This window comes from Phalangium opilio, unplaced genomic scaffold (assembly GCF_054372755.1).
Source record: "Phalangium opilio isolate 3A_F unplaced genomic scaffold, DU_Popi_V2 ptg000002l_1, whole genome shotgun sequence".
Classification (NCBI taxonomy): domain Eukaryota; kingdom Metazoa; phylum Arthropoda; class Arachnida; order Opiliones; family Phalangiidae; genus Phalangium; species Phalangium opilio.
In genome coordinates this window covers 5,863,530-5,883,583 of record NW_028324144.1, presented here as the reverse complement: position 1 = coordinate 5,883,583, position 20,054 = coordinate 5,863,530, and the positions used below count along the sequence as shown (strand labels likewise).

The 20,054-nt window shown below is 37.1% G+C and overlaps 1 protein-coding gene across 1 annotated transcript in view; it reads left to right on the top strand.

Moving 5' to 3' along the window:
- LOC149718442 (cell adhesion molecule Dscam1-like) overlaps positions 1-20,054 on the top strand; it is a 211,374-nt gene that overhangs the window by 74,464 nt on the left and 116,856 nt on the right. Inside the window, exon 5 of the mRNA XM_089845129.1 lies at positions 9,855-10,151. Coding sequence (XP_089701255.1) covers positions 9,855-10,151 — 297 coding nt within the window. The remainder of the gene's footprint in view (positions 1-9,854; positions 10,152-20,054) is intronic.

Below are 20,054 nucleotides of genomic sequence, written 5' to 3'. Positions count from 1 at the left end.
GATAGCGTAAGGAGAAAGATCTTCCTCTTCATGGCTCATGAATGCCAGAATGTCCAAAATCATTAACGTATATACGAGGATTGTGGCTGCTCCGCTGTTCATAGAGAACCACCCCATTTCTACTCTAACGCTCTTGCATCGTTCTCTCTCATATTGGATGAATTATTAGGGACCAGAGTTTTAAGGTTCTTTGTTTAGTGGTACTTCTGTATAAAACAGGCTTCTAAATAAGGATTTTTTCCAAACTGGTCCTACTGATGTCTTGAATAATTAAAATAGTCTCAAGGACCAGTTTCCCTTACCCTATGTGTTTAAGTTGCAGTTTTAAAAGTAGTCCCTGGGACTAGTGAGGCTTAATTGGGGTTTGAAATAAAAAAAATGGTCCAACGAATTAATAAACTGCATGTTTTGGACTTGAAGACTTGTCTTATTTCGAGGCCCGCTATAAACATTTTTCAAGGATAGTACTAGCGTACCTGCGTAGTTGTGCTTGTTTCTGTCTAGGGCTTCTGTAAGGCACAAACCGAATTTTGCCTAAAAGTGTTACCATTCATCCATAATCTACAGAGCTGACTACAGTCACTTGTACCTTTTTGTTGGCTAGTCGATACATTTCACGAGCTACTAGAAGAATATGGACTTAAAACAGTTGCCATGCTTAGCGGAATAAACCGTAGGAGAAATGTCAATTAAAAGTAGTTCATAACGAGGATCTGAGGGGGTATAAATCGGTCGGAAAGAAAATAGTTCTGAATCAACTCGACGTGATTAACACTGATGTTTATTTTTAACCTAGCTTTTAAAACTCTATCAACTAAATTAAAATAACATTTAAATTAAACAAAATAAACATTATTCTTCTAATTTGACTTTAATCGATGTCTCAAATGAATATTTGCTACCTATGTTTCCGAGAGAAGAATTACTGAAGGCACAATTCAGTCCACGATGATTCTTCCTGGTTCCGCGTTTACGCTATCCTCCGTAGACGAATAAGAGGGCAGGGAAAGGTCGAATGATGTGTGAAAAGAGCGCGCCATTCCCGGAACTAAGGAAGACAAATCGGTCAAACTCGAGGGAAAAACGAAAAACGGAGTCTTTCTACAATAAAGACTCGAGTCAAAAGTTCTTCCGTGTTGCGCACAGCTCCTCAGCGTCCTGCCCTTGCATCCCTGCATGGCATGCTCTCTGTAGAAATGATCCTTATGAACTTGGGCTTAACTTTTCTGCCAGAAGGCCGCCCTAGCTTCTTCTTCCATTCCGCGTTTCGTTTTGTCGACTATGGAATATTATTTTCCATTTTTCAGAAACTCATTTCGGAAAGTGATGTAGTAGATAGGCGGGTGGGTGAGCTCGCGGTTTCAGACAGACTGCATGGGAAAAGTGCTTTTATAATTCGATTTTAGGCATTTATCATAGCCGCGTTTTTTGCCAGTAAAATTATTATCCATCGTATTTTAAAAAGGTTTTTGGTATGGGACATTATCTTGATTATACTTGTTATTATTATTTTCTGAAATCCTATATTCAAAAATTTGAAGGCAAAAACTTCTAAAAAGGATTTACTGCTGCACTCTATGGTTAACATTTTACTAATTCGAAATAAAAATGTTGTGGAATTTCTTTTATGTTTTTCGTTATGCTTTTTATTTCATGGGTTTTATGTATTTATGGGTGTATGTATACATGGTGTTAAGTAACCGTCGTTATGGGTTTTAGAATGTTTAAGTATAATGTAATTTTAACTGAAGCTTTATGTGGAATAACATGGGGCTCTTACACTTGAAGAGTGAAGAAAAAATATCCGCTAATCTTACAAAATAGTTGAGAAATAAATCTTAAATTTCGAAAACTTTCCGCATTTTAACATAAATCTTTCACGTAATGTATGACATTATCCGTGTTAATATAAAGAAAATATGATACCAGAATTTTCAAACGGAGATTCGCAGGGGCCGCAGCAAGTATAATAACTACCGGTTTCCGCTGACGCAGTACTTGCTATAAACCACGCTTTGAAGCGGCCCAGGGACCCCATTCGATTTAAATTTTGGTTACAGTGTATTTGATTATCGAAACTTTATTAAATTTCTCCTCAATTTGGCCCTAGGCTCGAATATGTTATAGTTGATAAATTTTACAGGGGAAAATTATAAGTTATATTTTCTCTATTTTATTATGAATATATTTAAAAATTTAAACAATAGGCCTATGACTTTCTAAAATATTATAGACGATACGAGCAATTATGTTTTCTTAAATGCGTCTGATCTCTCAGCAAAGATGATGACATAGGGCTGACAAATTCCATTGACTACACGTACCCAGTGGTGGATTTGTCCAATACGTTTTTACAGCCCTCTATTGTGTTATTCGAAAGTCTAACTCGTAGATTTCTTTAAGATTTATTAATTTCTCGTTTCATACACTGTTGCAGAGTCTACTACTTTATATGCTCTTTAGAATTATAAACCAAATCCAAGGCTGCCTTTTTTTCTTTCCATTAATTATTCCTCATTTTATAGTTAATCGAAAGTTTTTGTATCGACCTCAAAATGAAAGCGAAATTATATGTATGTATATACATGTTTAGCGTAGGAAATCAAATAGAATTTATATTCGACGCGATTGAAACGTCAGCCAACATCCGGCGGCGTGGAAAGAAATTCCATTGTTGAATTCTCGCGAGAGGAAGAGTAAAAGAATCGAAAGAAAAAAAAAAAGAAAAGAATAGTAAACTTCATTTCTTGAAGAGGTTTTTCTCTTTACCCTGGTGTGCGCTGTGGTGTTTCTAGTATCGTGCACCGAAAAAACCAATACTGAATAGAAAAGTACAAGGCGTGTTCTGACTTTTGATCTGGAATCCACGAAGAAACTGATATTTTACCCCTCAAAAATCTATCTTTAGTCGATCCCAAAACGTCCCCCAAGAAAATGGGAATCGTGCAAACTTTTGTAGCTATAGATGAATTTGATCCAAAACTATTGATAGCTTGCATGTTGTTGTATCAAAAATTCCGATATCGAAGTATTGCAGGTTATAATGACAAGATTTGAAGTATGAATTTGAGCCATTATTACCTGGGAAAAATAGTAAAGTATGATATTCTGTATGATTTGTGCTGATAGTTTTGTTGCATTTCTTTTTTTTATGGCAGAGAGAAACGCGTGTCAATTTGTAATTAATTCTAAATTACGCAATAGCTATCAGATTTTGGTCTTCAACACTGATAAAGAATAATTTAAGTACATAGTTTAAGCTTCGTTTTTCTTTTCCTCTTTGAAGGGTTTCAATGCAAACTAGTCCGTGTCCTTGGCAAGGATACTTTTAATCGGGTTCAGTTTGGGGACGGAAACGAGGGTTACTTGGGAGATGATGGAACGGGTAAATGGGGTCAATTCACCTCCGTCGGACAAGGGGCAGTCGGCACCTATAGACATGTGTCGTATTTCCTCAAAGTTTGTCGCCCAGAAGCATGGCTAAAGTTGGCTTACAGGAATGTGCAACACACCCGACTTTAAGCAGGGTTCATACGAACAGCTTTCGAAGTTTCTGAGAATTAAGTGAGGGCCGCAAAACAATTAGTGACACATTAAGTTTGCGGAGTGTAAATTAAAACTAGGCGGGCCGCGTGTGGCCTACGGCCCACGTGTTGGCCATCTCTTAAACCTTTCCACGAAAAGAGTCTAAGGTGATGGTGAAAACATTTTGCATAGAACCTTTTATTCGGGGTATCTAGAATACGAAGAATAGGTTTGAAATTTATACACGCTCTTTTGTAAAGGAAAAAGATTCTTCTTTTTCTCGGAACCGGGTGCCAGCTACCGAAAACTCTCTGAACGCTTCTTTCAAGCAGCGAAGGCCTCCTTTGAGCTCGCATTGAGTATTCAATTTCAATTTCACTGGCCGCGTTTCGACTAGTAATAAGAAAACTTAGAGAAAGGTCTGCGTGGAAAGGCCGAAAAGAATGAAAAGGACGGCCCACGAATTTACGTGAAGAAAAAGTCATAGAACTCAAAAATATATTCAGGATGTTTGAAATAACTTGGCTTGAAAGATGTATGTAAAACCAGAAGCCAATAAAGCTACGTTCTCACTTACAAGGGTTTGCCCATCTAGTTTTGAAACCCTTTTCGTTCGAAGCGATTTCAACACACTTTAGCGCTGTCTGATTTTGCTTCCGATGGTGCTGTCTTGCTAAGGCCGGTGAAAATACCCTTAAGACTAATCTTATCCCAGGTGAAATAACCCTGGAAACTAGAAACTAGCCTTTAAACCTGCTTTAAGTTGGTTTGGAAGCAACTTCAAGAAACGGCGTTTGGTATTAGCTTCTCGACAAATCAGTTTTGTTCACAGCTAACTTTGGAAGCGTTTTGAATCGGTTTCAAGTATAAGTGTGAATATTGCTTTAGAGTTGCCAATGTGATTCACTATGAATGTAAAACAGGAACATATAGAAACGGCACAGGGCATTCTTGTGGTTATGTTCATAAATATGGTGGATCTTGAGTCATATCACCACGGGCCAAGCGTCATCAGCTTTATTATACTAGATTACTCGAACACATCAACAAGTTTGATCATTGCTCAATTAGGCTTCGCTGTGTCGCCGCTATTTTATCCTGGTGAAACCCTTATTAAAACATGACTTGGCAAGATAGTAGAAATTGGCATTTGTTAGATGATATGTCATTTAACACCATAGTTTCTGGTCAAATGCCAAGTTCTTTGCTTCATGGCTTCAGGGAGAGAGAATTAAATTAATTAAGAGGCTTGATGTTTACTAAGCATATCAAAAAACTAGGTGAATTACAAAATAATTTCGATATGACGAAAACTCCTCTACTTCGCTACTTCGTTGTTGATGAGTTGTCACTTGACCTGAGAGACTAATCGGATATCGTCAGGAGTTCCCGCTTGTTTGAGCAAAGTAGTTATAGGTAGCTAGTTTGGATGGTTCGCAAGATGGCGGTCATGACGCTTAACAACTTTTAAATTCCACGATAAAGCGAAAGTCCAGTTTTGACTCAAAGTGAGAAAGTGCTTATTTGTCCTGAACATATTGCTCCACTTGAGAAGCCCTAACTTATGAGTGTGAAATTACCCTCAGGATGGCCTCCAGAGTAAAAATTCGTGCAAGCAGTCCTTTTGTACCGTAATAGGCCATAGCTTCATCTGTTTCTTAACTCTCTCTCTTTTAGTTAGCTCTACAATAAATGTTTATCATATCTATGAAAAACGAGAGTAACTTAGGATAAGAAAGAAAACTGTTGCATATTTTCTATTCTTCTCTTTATAAATGCACGCGAGCCAAAAAAATGGGCTCTATTCGTCCAAAATATATTAGACTAATTTTAATATCAAAAGATATATGACCATATTTTTTAATCACGGCTGAAACTAGGTTTTCTTTTGTGCTTTACGTCTTCCCAGAAATTGTTCTGTTTTTCTTAGCAGTTACTCTTTTAAATTCATTATCAGAAATGCTTCATCAACACTACTTACTTTCCTACGGCAGTTAACATGACGTGTTCTTCCGCCTAAGGTTTCTCCGTTTTATGAACTGCTCTTGAAATTTTGTTTCGTTATTATAAACAGTTTCGGTGTTACTTATCAAAGGCGAAAGGGGATCTTTGCCATTCTTTTTTATCTCTCATTGGTAATTCCGGAGTAGAGAATTTATAAAAGCTTGTTAAATTTGCATATACTTACTTTGGGAAGATTATAATGTTTTCCTTAGATTTCTCGGAATTTATATTATTCTGACTTTTCGCTTTAATTATTAAATTTTGTTGTGTTGGTTGCATTACACACCGAGCTCTATTTATAATAAATTTAAGCTTTTAGAATAAAATTTACCATTGCTAATTAATTATCTAAAATATTTAAATTTTCACTAGAAATAAAATCTTTCGAAAGTATTATTTTCTCAAAAATAGTGTTCTTAAAATAGCGGGCAAAGCACTAATTAAATATAACCCGGTTAATTACCCAAGGACGCCAAGGTTTAAACAGTTATTTGAAATTTCGACTGAACTTGATGTACTAAATTTTAAGCTCGCATTGCTCGTGCCACAGTTATTGTGTCGCCAAAAGTCAGCCAAAGTTTTCAGTTTTAACTGAAGTAGGATAAGGGACTAGAAGTATCGAGGTAACCAAATTCTTCACTAGGCGAAAGTGAATATTCTTGATAACACACCAACGGTTGTCCCTCTAGTAGCGGTTTCTGAATTTTCCCTCGAAAACGTGAGACGCTCGCGGTGGTAGACGGCCGAACTAGATTCAAGCACCCGCGTCCGTGTTCCGTGGCTTTAGGATGAGGGGAAGGGGATAGGAAATGTTTTTGGAACTCGACCAATTTTTTTCTCTAGTGTAGGCGCGATGGAAGCGGCATAAAATCCTCAAATTTGTCAGGATCTATTACCAATGCTAGAGCTTTTTATTTCTAGTCTCATCCTACTTCTGGTTTTAATATCCTCCAAGGGCTTACAAGACACAACGTTACACTGCCGGTTTGGTTAAATTTAACGTATTTAATCTCAGAAATTAAATGTATCGGTCGATTCTCGAACTTCGACGGCATATCGTGTCTCGGAAACCAATAGACCGATAAAAATATTCGCCTACTAGTTGTTTTTACCGCAATACACACAGTCTCGAGAGGCTCAAAAGTGTGGTCCTTCATGATTGGTCGGAATATGTGGTCAACTTAGTAGAGCGTTTTACACTAATAACGCTATGACTAGTAGGCCGTCAAAAACATCGTTTTCCGATCAGGAAGGGAAATAAGGTTTTTAAGTATTTTTCTTGCTAAAGCAGACTGGTGACCACTCTTCTCGTAGTATTATATTATATTATACCCGTGATTATACTCGTTAGTCGTGTAGAGCTGGAGGCCGGCGCGTCCGAGGCTTAGCCTCTATTTTGGAAAAAATAACTAACAACTAAAATAACAATAAAAAGGTACAGCGTTGTTGATAACAACGAGGACTCTTAGCAGACGACAACTAAAAGAAATGAAAAAAATCTTCGTAGTTCAGGATTTCAAGTAGAATCGAGAATAATATGAACCGAAATGAACTGACTTCCATTTCAAAATCCAGTACTACTGAGGGAAAAACAACTTACAGGCGAATTTTTTTATCGGTCTATTACGAGACTTGAGGTTTTAGAAATCTTAGATCCGAATCCGACAATTCCGACACTGTTGCTAGACTTCGAGTGCTATGCAGCCTGAGCTAGCCAACAGCGTGTCTAGCACGATACCGCATTATAATATTTCCAATAATCGGCTTGAACGCCAGACCTTTGTCGTCAGTAGAGGCGTAAATCGAACTTCAATAAAGGTTCTGTGGCTTACTGTAATTGCACTTGCACTTGCATTTAATTACAACATGAAAATTCAATTAATGCTTATATTGTTATCTCTTTTAAAATTCCACAAAACAGCATTCTATTTGGTTTGATATATTACTATCCTTTCAAGTTTTGGTAAAAGCGGCTATTTTCACTTCACGCATGGACTTGTTTTAAACAATTTTTTCAAAGAACTGTCACATTTTTAATTAAAAAAAAGCAAAATTACCTTTTCAGCAATTGACATCCATAATTTTGTATTTTCCCGGTTTCTACTTTCCATAAAAACTTGCAGAGGTTAATGGTAATAGTAGATGGCGCTGTCGGGTAGCTGTGACATAGGGGCTAGTCACCACCCTCTATGTATTGTAAAAGGACCCACGTGCAAATAAGCCACAGGCTTAGTATAGACCAAGGGGGGACTATCTCTCTCAAACTTTGGGCTTTCTTCCGAAATTCGTCGCACTCGAGCCTGCATGGTGTGAGTGACGTAGCTGAATGTCTAGGATTAGCTCCAAAACGTGTAAGGCGGGCTCATAGTATGTATGACTTTGTCAGTGTCTGTCTCTATTGAACTTAGGACTTAAAAGGGTGTTTGCTTCAACTGAGATATTAAAAGTGAATTGATACCTTACTATATTAAATAAAACACAACCATGGATGTTTTAAAAATGTATTTGCTTCATCTGAGTTTTGCTAAACAGCGCAGTTTAAACCCGGCATTATTTGCCTTAGGAAATTCCCAATCAAATACAAAATATCAACCTGTAAGAATTAAGCCTTGGTTAACTAAACTTTAGAAATTAGATTACATTGGTTGTCAGTCTAAAATTAACGTGACATGGACAATGAGAAAACTAAATATTTAAATACTAAATAATATAATTATTTTGCCTTTATGGCCCTTGGTTGAACTCTGTGAATCATATTTTAATACATTTGAAATGCAACGGACATGAACCCGAGCGGCGGCCGAGCCGAAGGCCCGAAGCTGACGGGTACTCTACTCGAGACTCTCGGGTAGAGGTATGGGAGAGGCGAGGAGAGGGGAATGGAAAAAAATCGACGGCAAAATCGCTACGTCTTGTTTTATTTTTTAAGACATTCAGTGACGTCTCTCCTAGGGAAAACATAGGTGTCTTGCCCCCCCACCATCCGTTCCAAAACTCCGAAAAATTACCCCCCATTATAAGCCAACCTATATAAGCGGATGCGAGTTTAAGAACCTTGAGTATAGACATCCCTTCATAGACAAAGCTTAGTAGGAAAAAAAAAGACATATTCTTAAATTTAAGTTTGGTATATTGTGTACCAATGCGATAATTACGGTTACGAAACAGGCTTAAAGACCTCAATTTCAGGTCACTTTCCAATTTGAAATCCCGGCAACGATTATTGCGTTCATTAACCAATGAGAAATAGCTCCTTGGAAAATTTACGAACCAAATAATGGGCCCTTCCCGCGTAGCTGTCTTATCCTCGTACCAAATTAGCTCCGGTCCCTAATTCACTATCGTTAAGCCCTAGCCCATTACCAAACACCTTGGAATTTTAAATATAAACTCCTTAAATTTAGTACAATGTACTGTGCAGAACATATTCAAATTAGTTTAACTCATAATCGTATATTGTAATGAATTTATTGAGATTTTCATGAATATAACAATAAGCGAGTAGTTTTGAGTAAGCACAATAGGGAAAGGTGAGGCGTGTTGTTATACCTTGTTAGTAGTGGAGTTTGTGAAGTGCTTTTGTACTCGAGTAGGCCTATAGTTCCTTCAAGTATTATAGCACTTGAAATTAGTTCCTCTATACACGTTGCACGAAAATTAATATAGTTGAATACTACCTAGGTGTTTCGGCAATGGATCATTTCGGAAATTACATACAAAGAGACCAACACACAGGGGCGAGGTCGCCATTAGGGTATTCTCCCTGTCTCCAAGAAGCAACGGTAGACGAAACCCGAGTTCACTAAGTGCGGGAGGCTAGCCAACTAGCACAGCCTCTAGCGGTATTTCTTGGCCTAAGGGAGAATACCCCAATGGGCGACGGCCTCGCCCCTGTGTGTTGGTTTCTCTGTATGGATTCTAGAAATTTTCTATAGCACTTAACCAAAACAAAGGCTTAATCATTTCTTGTAATAAATACAATACTAATAATTTAAATTTTAATTATAAATTCATGCATCTGGACTTAATGTTGACGTTATTGATTGTAACATGAGTGAATATTATGAGCTAGCATATAATTCACTCATGTTGTAATGCATGTTGGCCAACCGCTAGACTCTATTTTAGTCCAACATTTGACAAACGTCTATTAGCTTAGTTATGGGCCAATGAAAACCATCAAAACTTAAAAATAAATACCAGCCTTAAAAGCTCTCTATAAATTTTTTAAACCTAATTAAAAAACTACTCTGATCTGAAAAGTTCAAAGTTTATATGATAAAAATAGATATTTTAAAACAATTTTTTTTGTACTATTTTCGCAGACCCTACAAGCAGTATTCCGCCGAGATTGACACTGCAACGAGGTACTGTCCAAGTTTTGGAAGGTGAGACGGCCGAATTGGTTTGCGTCGCTCAGGGTTACCCTCCACCTGCATATTCTTGGTACCGAAATAGAAATGGACAGCTTATAGCTTTGGATGGCGGCTCGAATCGAATTCAAACGCACGAAGGGACGGTCCTCATGTCCCGCGTCTCTTCCGAAGATGTCGGGAAGTATGTCTGCGTTGTTAATAACAGTCTGGGAACTGAGAAGATCGAAACGGAACTGTCAGTTAAGGGTGAGTACTTGCTTTTTTTTATCTGTCAATTACTTGCTGAAATATTTTAAAAGTTAAATCAAAATCGGTGTGAAATGTAAAGACACTTTTCCAGAGTGAGGAGGGGACTGCATCGTATGCTTGAAATAGGGTTAAGAACGAACATTCGTGTTGTGAACCTAAAGACGTTAGATAGGCCTTCAATTCAAAGTCGTTTTTACCCCCGACGTATGATAATGCTCTTATTAATTTGTTGAAATAGGCAAAAACTTATTGTTTTTAAACGTATTAACTACATGTTTCGCTGTATTTGTGGTTAATTGGGGTTTGGGTATTTAGTGCAATATCAAAGTTAAATAGTTTTCGCATCAATGTGCTATTCTCTTGAAACTTGCTCGTAGCGCGAGAAGTATAGGTATATTTCTTCTTAAATTGGCCATAGGACAAATACCACGATTAGGTGAATATTTGGTACTCGGCAAATAGCGATTGGATTCCGTCTTGCTCTTTAACCTGAGTATAGATATCTCTTTTATGAAGATAGTAGCATGAAAAATCGATGATAAATTATTTCTTTCTTTTAATTTCTGTATGGGCAACTAAAATTAGGTCCCTTGGCAATCCTCTCGTTTTATCCGTTCGTATATGACTCTAGTTTCGTTTCGAAATAGAAATATTTCCAAATTGAAATATTTTTTGAAATGTCAATTGCCGCATAAAATGTGGAACACCAACTTGAAATACAAGGTGTTATTCTCTGCCTCAGGTGTATGGTTCAGTCATGAACGAAATAGTGAACAATCCCGGACATGCCTTTAATGAAAAAACCCGTCCACTATGTGTAACAAGCGACTACTATTTCCCCCTGTTGAGACAAATTCGCGCCAGCGGAACTACGTCATTTTAGGGACAAAATTAAAGGTCACGTGAGAGGGTGGCGTATCAAAAGCGGCATACACGAAATAGAGAATGCGGTTTATGTAAACAGGGAGAAATGAGGTAAGCTGTAAAAGCCGGCTCTCACTGATACAGTTTGGAAACACACAGTCCTTATTCTTCACAATTTTACGACCAAATTCCAATAATTTGAAGAAAATTGAACCGTTACGCCATTAGATTTAAAAATTTCAAGTATTATACTTTATTTGTTCACCCGCAGATGGCGTTAACAAAACCGGAAATTACAGCTTAATTTGTCCCCAATTTATTTTTCTCTCTGAAATTTCCATCCCCTCTGCCTATCTTTCCACCCCCTTCTTGTTACAACTAGTGGATGTCTCGGTTTGTACGTGCAAAGGTACGGCTGTTAAGTCCTGGATTGTTCACTATTTCGTTCATGGATCAATTAAATACTTTTATGGTAAAGGCTTAGCTAAAGGTCAGTGAAACCTCATTGAGTTCCATTTGAAATACGAGAATAACCTCATTAATTTAATGATTGTTACGAAAAAAACCCCATCGATTTTGCTTATTACATAATATATATTATAATATTTAATATTAGTCTAGGATTAAATGCATAGATACAATAGATGTACTCAAGTATGTTGTTTACAACCAAAATGCTCTAATGCGTAGGGCTTTATAATATCGACATTTGTATTTGAGACAAAATTAAAGACAATGTCAAGCCATGTTTATCTTAAAATATCTCTACCAAACCGGCCAAGAGATGTCGCTCTACACTATTATGAGGGATGCCTGCTTGTAGCTATTACCTTATAGATCCATTATAATCCAGAGTATCGTATACTTAAGACCACGGTAAATAAACAACATTTTGTAAAGTTCTGCCTTTGAAAAAGTCCCATTTGCGGTTTAATTATAATCAGTATTAAATTTGAAAAGATTCTAGACCCGTCCTCGCATATAGATAATGACACTCAATATCATAATACCAGTGCCAAATAATGATATAATAACTAAATATGACTGTTAGCTATATTCTTTTCTAAGACACTAATCATTTCCACGAATAAAAGTATAATATCATAATGGGCCCTTTATACCAGTTTATCAGTTTAAGCAGACGAATTTTCTCTACACGCATTATATAAGAAAGCTATGTCACCAGACGCTTAGTCACGTGGACGGATTTTATGTACCTTTGAGTGTAGATTGAGTAGTACATGTACATACACCCTGTTTATATGAGAAAGAAATCGGCTATAGGCTTTGAGATTTGGTGAAATAAACTCCATCGCGAAGCTTCCAAACATCATACCGGAATGAGTCCCATTGCGACAGCGAGTCCTTTCCCACTCGCCACCATCCTCCTCCTTTTCTTTTTCTTCTCGTGGGAGTTACAGTAGCGATTGAGCTGTTGATGCGAAGGCAAGAGAAGGTTTTAGATTTCGCCCAGGGCTTGTAACGGGAAACCAGGAGAACCAATGGAAACTTTATATCATTCGTAGACGACGTTTGGCCCATCAAAATTCAATAGCTAGTGCAAGCGAGAGAAGGCTCTTCACGCTCTCGTACCTTTTTGGAAAAGCGTTAATGTAGGAAGCTCTCGACTTCATCCAACTTATTCTAGGTATACTGCATGATGTTCAGGGTCGCTTGATCAACACTACTTTCACTTCTCTCGCGAGATTCAAGATCTGATACGCTTCGGCTTTCTGAGTTTTATAAAATGAGTTTGACTCCATAAAGAAAAGAATTGGTTATAGACAGAACACTATTTCTGAGTAAGTACACTAGGGGAATGTGTTATCTCATAAGAAATTTAGGTTTACACGTGAGTGTAGCTCCATTTTGTTGACGCCATTAAGCAATACCACGCCATAGTTGTTTTTGTTCGTTTGAATAATCTTCTTGTTGACTCGCTAATTACAACCAATTCCTCTGCAATTTTGTGCACTTGTTCATTAAACACAATTAAGGAGGTTTTGGTGTTAATCGCCGGCCATCTTAGAAAATTAAGTCCAAAACTAACATATTTCATAAATTTACTCTGATTTGTTTAGAATTTGAACACTAATCAATTAAGAAACATCCCAAAGATAAATAACTTTTTGATAAAAAAGGGGGTTTAGGACATTCTGAAAATGACGTCCGAATACAATTCGTACATATTCCTCGCTTATCACATCTTCAAGTAAACATACTAATTAGTAGATGATCAGGATTTCCTAGGACCATACATGTATAGTTTGAATAATTAAAGGGCAGTTGAGCAGGACACTTGAGTAATTCACAGTCTGTTGTTATATCTGCTCAGCATATGCCGAAAGCTTATCTTCGGAAGAAGGTATTATAGGAGTAATAATCACGAGCTCTTTCTCCAAATTCCAATATTTAAACTTTCAAGAATTAGACAGCCTTATTGTTCGAAAAATCCACAAACCACGCCAAAGATACTATTGGTCAGTTTGTTGCGTGTTCATGGCTTAAGAAAATATATAAGAAGCCTAAGAAGAGTCCAATTTCTAGAAGCTATGAAGGGTACGGTAAGCCAGTGGTCAGCCTAGGTACTATATAGTCTATAGGTAGACACTCAAAAAATCCATTTACACCTTTAGCCCTATTGCCAGAACCTTCTTGAACAAGACTTTAGACTCTTTACTTCATCTCGGTTATATTGGTTCCTCCTCATTGCAAGTCCAAGAGGGTTGAGTTAGCTTTAGGGAAGTATATTGAGGATGGTGTGAGAGTTTCAAATAGTCTAAGTCGTCGTACTTGGATAGTTTCTGGTTCGGAGCGAAAGTGGTACGTATACGGGAAAAACATTCTCTCCAGGAAGAGTAGAGTGGAGTGGAGTGTAGGATTGAAATTGGGTTTTTAGGTCCAACGTTTTCTCGAAATGATGTTGACTCTCGGAGGAAATAAAATAAAATAAGAAAAAGATAGAAAAACACGCCGCTCGCGCTTTCTACCCACCCACACACCGGATTCTGCTCCAACGCTTTTTATTGGCACCGGGGAAAGTTCTGATTTGCTCTATTGATTTCGAAAGAGTCTCGTGGATCGAATTGTTGTTATTCAATTGCAAATATCTGAACCGTTTCTGGAATTCCAATATTTGTAGAGGTGCCCCTTTAATAATTTTTTTTAGTTTCCTTTTCTTATAATTGGCGACTTCAAAGCCCCTATTAGGATATATTTTTAAGGATAAATAGGAATATAAAAATACCGTAGCTGAAAAAAAAACAAGTAATTTAACGGTTACATTTTTTTCCAAAATTTTGGAGTACCTACGAAACCGAAATGGAGCATAGTTCGATATAAAACGAACAGTCTCGTCTGTATTTCTATTTCATCTTTACGCAGTGGAGACTTGAGATAAAGATTCCATTTTCATTTTAAAATTTTTACTGGTATAGTTAACATTTTTAAAATTCATTTTCCCAAAAGTACCTGAAAGTATACGCATTATAAATTAACGATAGAGATAGATTTTTTCGAAATCCCTTCCCTTATAGTTTAACACTCTTTCAATTACTTTTATAACATTTTCTTAAGTGCCTTAGTAATAGAATATTTTGTGAATACGTACTGTACGTGTTTGGAAACTTAGTACTTATCAAACTACTCGTAAACAATTTTTTACATCGATTCGCTCTCTCAAAACTTTTCTTGAAGTAGCTCCTTCAACTTAGTTTAAAGGAAAAAGCCGAAGAAAAAAGGATGAAAAGATTTTGAGAGTTCAAGTCTCGCGAAAAGAGGGTCTTAATTTTGTATCACTTAACCCGGATTCCTTCCTTCCGTAGCCCTATCTCAAAATAAGAACCAAATTAAAAAGCCAAATGCGTTTTCATTAGAATACAGATACCGTTTTCAGGACGCCCTGTGCAGAGAAAATAAATCCAAGCGCCCTTTCAACTACGTTCGCCAGATGTTCTTGAATTCAATTAGGTTTGTGAAGTAGAACAAGACTGTAAAGACCAATACATGATAGTTCACACACTAGGTAAATGGGCAGATATGCAGGTCCTATAACCACGGATCCCAATGGCGCTTAATCACTTTTGATCCAATGCATCAGGTCTGATGATGCACAGTACAGTTCTGTGTAGAAATTCGGTTTTGAACTATGCTTGTGGTGCTTTGACTTTCACGCGACAGTGGCCGCACTTGAGGTCACAGTTCAGTGTAATTAATAACTTCCTTTGAGGTATGTGACCCAGTGGAGAATTGTGTTCGTCAAGTATTGAGTAATGAAAGGGCTGAGAGAGGACTAAACAGTTCCAAAACAATGCTAGTATGACAATAAGAGTTGACCTACGACCAGCGGTATTACATGACAACTCCACCACTACCGACCTGTGTTTGTGGCTTCAAATCTGCATATGCTTCATTCTTTGGCGAAATAAAAAAAAAACAACCATCAACATTTAAATCTTACAACAGCTTAGATCACTTTCAAACCTATGGTGAAGCCTTCACTTGTACATTCGTTTTCATTACAATCTGTAGCTAAAACGTTTTTAACTAGCGAAATATTAATACTACGACTACTACTACTACTACCACAACTACTACTACTGAAGCGATATCAAGTAATACTTCTTTACTGAAGTAAAAACTAACGCGGGAAGTGTATTTTATTTTAACTTCCCAGTATATTAAGCCACAAGCCGCAAATTAAAAAAAAAGGAAATTTAAGCCTAGACGAAAACTCTTCGGCCTATCCGCCCATACTATTAAGTTGAGCAAATTCCCATGTTTGGGCAGAGTTGGACAGCATTTGCGAAACGTTTACTGTTAATTTTGAACATCAACGCAAAGTGGGGTCCTTTACCCATAGACTAAATATATTTGGTTTCGTAAAATAACAAAACGTTGACCGCTGTTTCGTAGTAACTCGAAAAGCGTGACCGTAATGAACCCTTCCTGTAGGAGGAGCGCAGTCGGTCTATGTAGTTAAGTCGAGGAGTACACTCTTCCTTGTTTGGGTTTCAAGGCCACACCAGAACTAAAAAGAACTATTGCATAATGAGGCTGCACTAAAACTAAAGGAGAACTGGTATCCAGACCTGTTCGTTTCTCAGGATGAAATATATCTATTTGAGATAAAAACAGTATAAAAATATTTTTAATATGAGACTTCATAAACCGATGTGGTTAATAGCGCAATTAGTTGATTTATCAGTCTGTTTTCAATGTAAATATCTTACTTATTTGAAATATTTATGGTGAACCAATAACGTGCACAGTCACAATTAAATAAAACACGGTTAGCGAAGTAAAAATGTCCACTAGAAGCGAAGGCTCTAGCTAGAGTGTACAACTTTCTTTGCATCTATTTTGTGAAACGAAAAAATGTCAACGCGTTTTCTCAAAAATTAAAATACCGATTGAAATGAAAACTTATGACATTTCATGTAACCCAATTTTGATTTGACAGGCAAGTAAATAACACGCACAAGCCTCTTTACTAATATATTTGGATTACTGACGTTTTCAAGAATGTACTGTCGTATATTTGCAACTTGTTAAAGGTTCAGATTATTTAAGGTTAAGTTAGCTTAGAATAAACTTAAGACACTGTAACGGGCTAATCTTTTAAGTTTCAGTAAATTAAACCGTTTTAAAGATAAGTACGAGTTTCTGTGGTTTCCTCGATTGCTATTGCTCTTTTCAAATAGAATATTGCATACAGTAATTTATTTTGAGTGATAATAGAACTGTGCCCATAAACGTTGCCTATACATTGTAGTATGGACTCCTTACACATCATTCCATTGTAGCATATAGTAAGTTACCAAGGGAAACCATCACATGACGGTTCCCCTTTAAGAGGGGCAGTTCCAACCTTCCCTCCTGTCGATACTTATCGTGAAAAACAGGATACTGAAAGTGAGTTTGGGGAATCTGCTAGAATCTCTCTTTTGGCGTCGAGCGCACGCTAAAACGCCATTAAGCGACGAAATGAATATTCATGAGGATTCGAATGTAGGCATTATCGTCGCCTTCTTAAGGCGCTTATTAAGCTTATTTAAGGAAGAAGGCGAGGAAGGACAGTGGAGAGTCGTTAAGGAAAGGGTCCGGTCCCGCGTAACCTTCCATGCACTACTTTAATTCTCGGCCACGTACCACCCACCAACATCAGTTTGTTTCACCTCCCAGCTTTTAAGCGATCAATTATTTGACCTTATATTACAAGTTTACATTACGTCTTTCCATTTCAATATATATATATACTAATACTCTCTCCCGACAGCTAGGATAATAGTATTTTATAGCTTTACTAATGAGCCCTCCAGGGGTTCATAGAATTGAAACAGGGACGTTGACAGTTGAGGTTCTCAAATATATGCAAGCAGGATATATGTAACAAAACGCCCTTTTGACTGGTTAGAGAAAATTTAGTGTACTTCCATTTTTGTGATTCCTGCCCTGTACCACAGGGTAAGAAGACATGTCTTTTAATATTACGGAGTGGTACGATCTACAAATTTTGTATGTTTATTTGTATGGTTCTTCTTAGTAAACAGCAAAATATCTTTGACTGAACTACATTGTTTATCACCACGGGAGGGGTTTAGAAATGTTTTGGTTGAGTTCCTAAAGGTAGGTCCTGAAACCCCTTGCAATTAAGCCTGTTAAGATTTCTATGACATTTACTCATAGTTCATTTTATTAAATTTGAAAGTTGTATAAAAAGAATAATTTCTAAAATACAACATCGTTCAGATACTTAATTTCATTGAGCCCGAAGATCTATACTCTTTTGTGTCTACATAGGCAGGAAACTCGACGCTTTCAGTAGTATAGGGCTACAGTTCGTACCACGGTAGAGGTATAAAGTAGGTGCGTGGGAACTGGGTCACTGGGTCATGGTAACTGGGTCATGGGAACTGGGTCATGGGAACTGGAGCGTGGGAACTGGAGCACGCCGCCGCCGCCGCCGCGGTGAATCTTCGCGAGTTCCCCGCGAGTTCCTTCCCCCCTCACCCCCGCGGGGTTTACCGCGCGCGCCGCGAGTTCCTTCCCCCATTTTAACTTCGCGCGTGGCGCTAGTTTCGTACTATTCAATTCCAGGAAAAATTCTATTGTTAAATTCTTACTATCTACGTAGTGATTAATGCTTTTGGCATATATTCTATAGACCCATACTTATAGAGAGTATCATAGACTTATGGTGATAACTTATAGCGTATGAATACAGTTGTATTGTTATAGTGAAATCAATTCTAAATAAAGGAATAGGGTAATAGAATTTAAGCTTAGCAATAACAATGGAATCAAAATTAAGCCGAGTATATTACGATTCTGAAAACCCTCTTAGTTACGGAAGCGCAAATAAATTGAAACAAGGAGTAAAAAGTATTTCAAAGAAAAAAATTGAGACTTGGCTTCAGTCTCAACCCACATACACTATTCATAAACCAAGGAGAATAAACTTCCCTCGAAATCAAACTTATGCTACAACAGCTGATGAAGTATTTCAATGCGATCTAATTGATCTACGACGTATCAAAAAGCATAACAAAGGTTTTCAATACATTTTGACTATAATAGACGTATTCTCAAAATATGCCTGGAGTTTTCCTTTAAAGAATAAAACTAGTAGAGAAGTTTTAAGCGCATTTCAGAAAGCGATCAAAGAGAGAAAGCCTTTGCGTATTAATGTTGACCAAGGCAGTGAATTTCTATCAAAATTGTTTAAAGAATATTTGAAGAAAGAGGGTATTCAACTCTATACAAGTGTTGGAAGGATAAAGTGCGGTGTTATTGAAAGATTTAACAGAACGTTAAAGGATAAAATATTCAAACTATTTACAAGAACGAAAAAATATAATTATATTGGTAGTTTGCCAAAAATCATGAAGGCCTATAACTCTAGTACGCATTCAAGTATTGGTTTCGCTCCAAAAGATGTTAATATCGAAAATGAACATTTAGTATGGCAGCGTTTGTATGGCAATCAAAAACCTGCTAAACCCCCAAAGTTAAAGATTGGTGATTTTGTCAGACTGTCAAAGAGTAAACCTCTTTTCGAAAAGGGTTATAAAGGTTATTGGACGAGGGAAATATTTACCGTATCAAAAGTTCTTTACAGAAATCCAGTTTGTTACGTAGTTAAAGATTACAACGACGAAGAAATAAGAGGTGCCTTTTACGAATGCGAACTTCAAAAAGTAGTCTACTGATATATGTCTATTGGCAAATAAATAAATGTTCATTTTAATCTAGTTAACCATGTCGAACGATTCATTTTATGTTACACTCGTAAGTTCGGCTTCTATGAATGTCTTTCCGGATAACACGCAATCTCATTTTAAAGTTCAGTTACCAGCTCCTTTAAACTTAGTTGGTAATTGGCATGTGGGGCTTGCCGAAGCATTTTTACCCCAGGCCTGGGATAATGTATCCGGCGAGTATTTATATTTCAATGCTGGAGTACATGACTATACTGAAAACAGCTGGGACCAGTATAAGATACAACTTGTCGCGGGAAACTTGCGTGGAGACGAATACGATGTTTATAAGAGTTTAATTAAATCTATTAATAATACCATACCCCTCGAAATACGACGGTCGGTTTATATGTTTATCACCTACAGTGATGACAATGAGAAGGCTTTTTGCGCTCTGAGAGCTAAAAATGGATATGAAGTTCAAATACCGGAAGAAATGGGTAAAATCTTGGGCTTACCCTTCATGGATTGGATCAAAGAGAGATACACTTTTCCCGAAGAACTGATTAAAAGAAAGAAAGACGATCCTTTAGAACTAAATAGTTCCAATAATTTTTTACATATAAGAAAAAGAAAAGGCCCAACGAATCCAAGGGAAATTACTCTGCAAATTCAACCCGGCCAGTATAACCACATTGAAAATGTTATTGAAGCAATGCGCCATGCAATTCCTCGAGAACACAGTAGTAATTTTGTAATTAAGCTTAATCCCGACGGAAAAGTAAACGTAAAATGTGAAAATAACTATTATTTGTGTTTTAACAAAAATCAGTCTGGT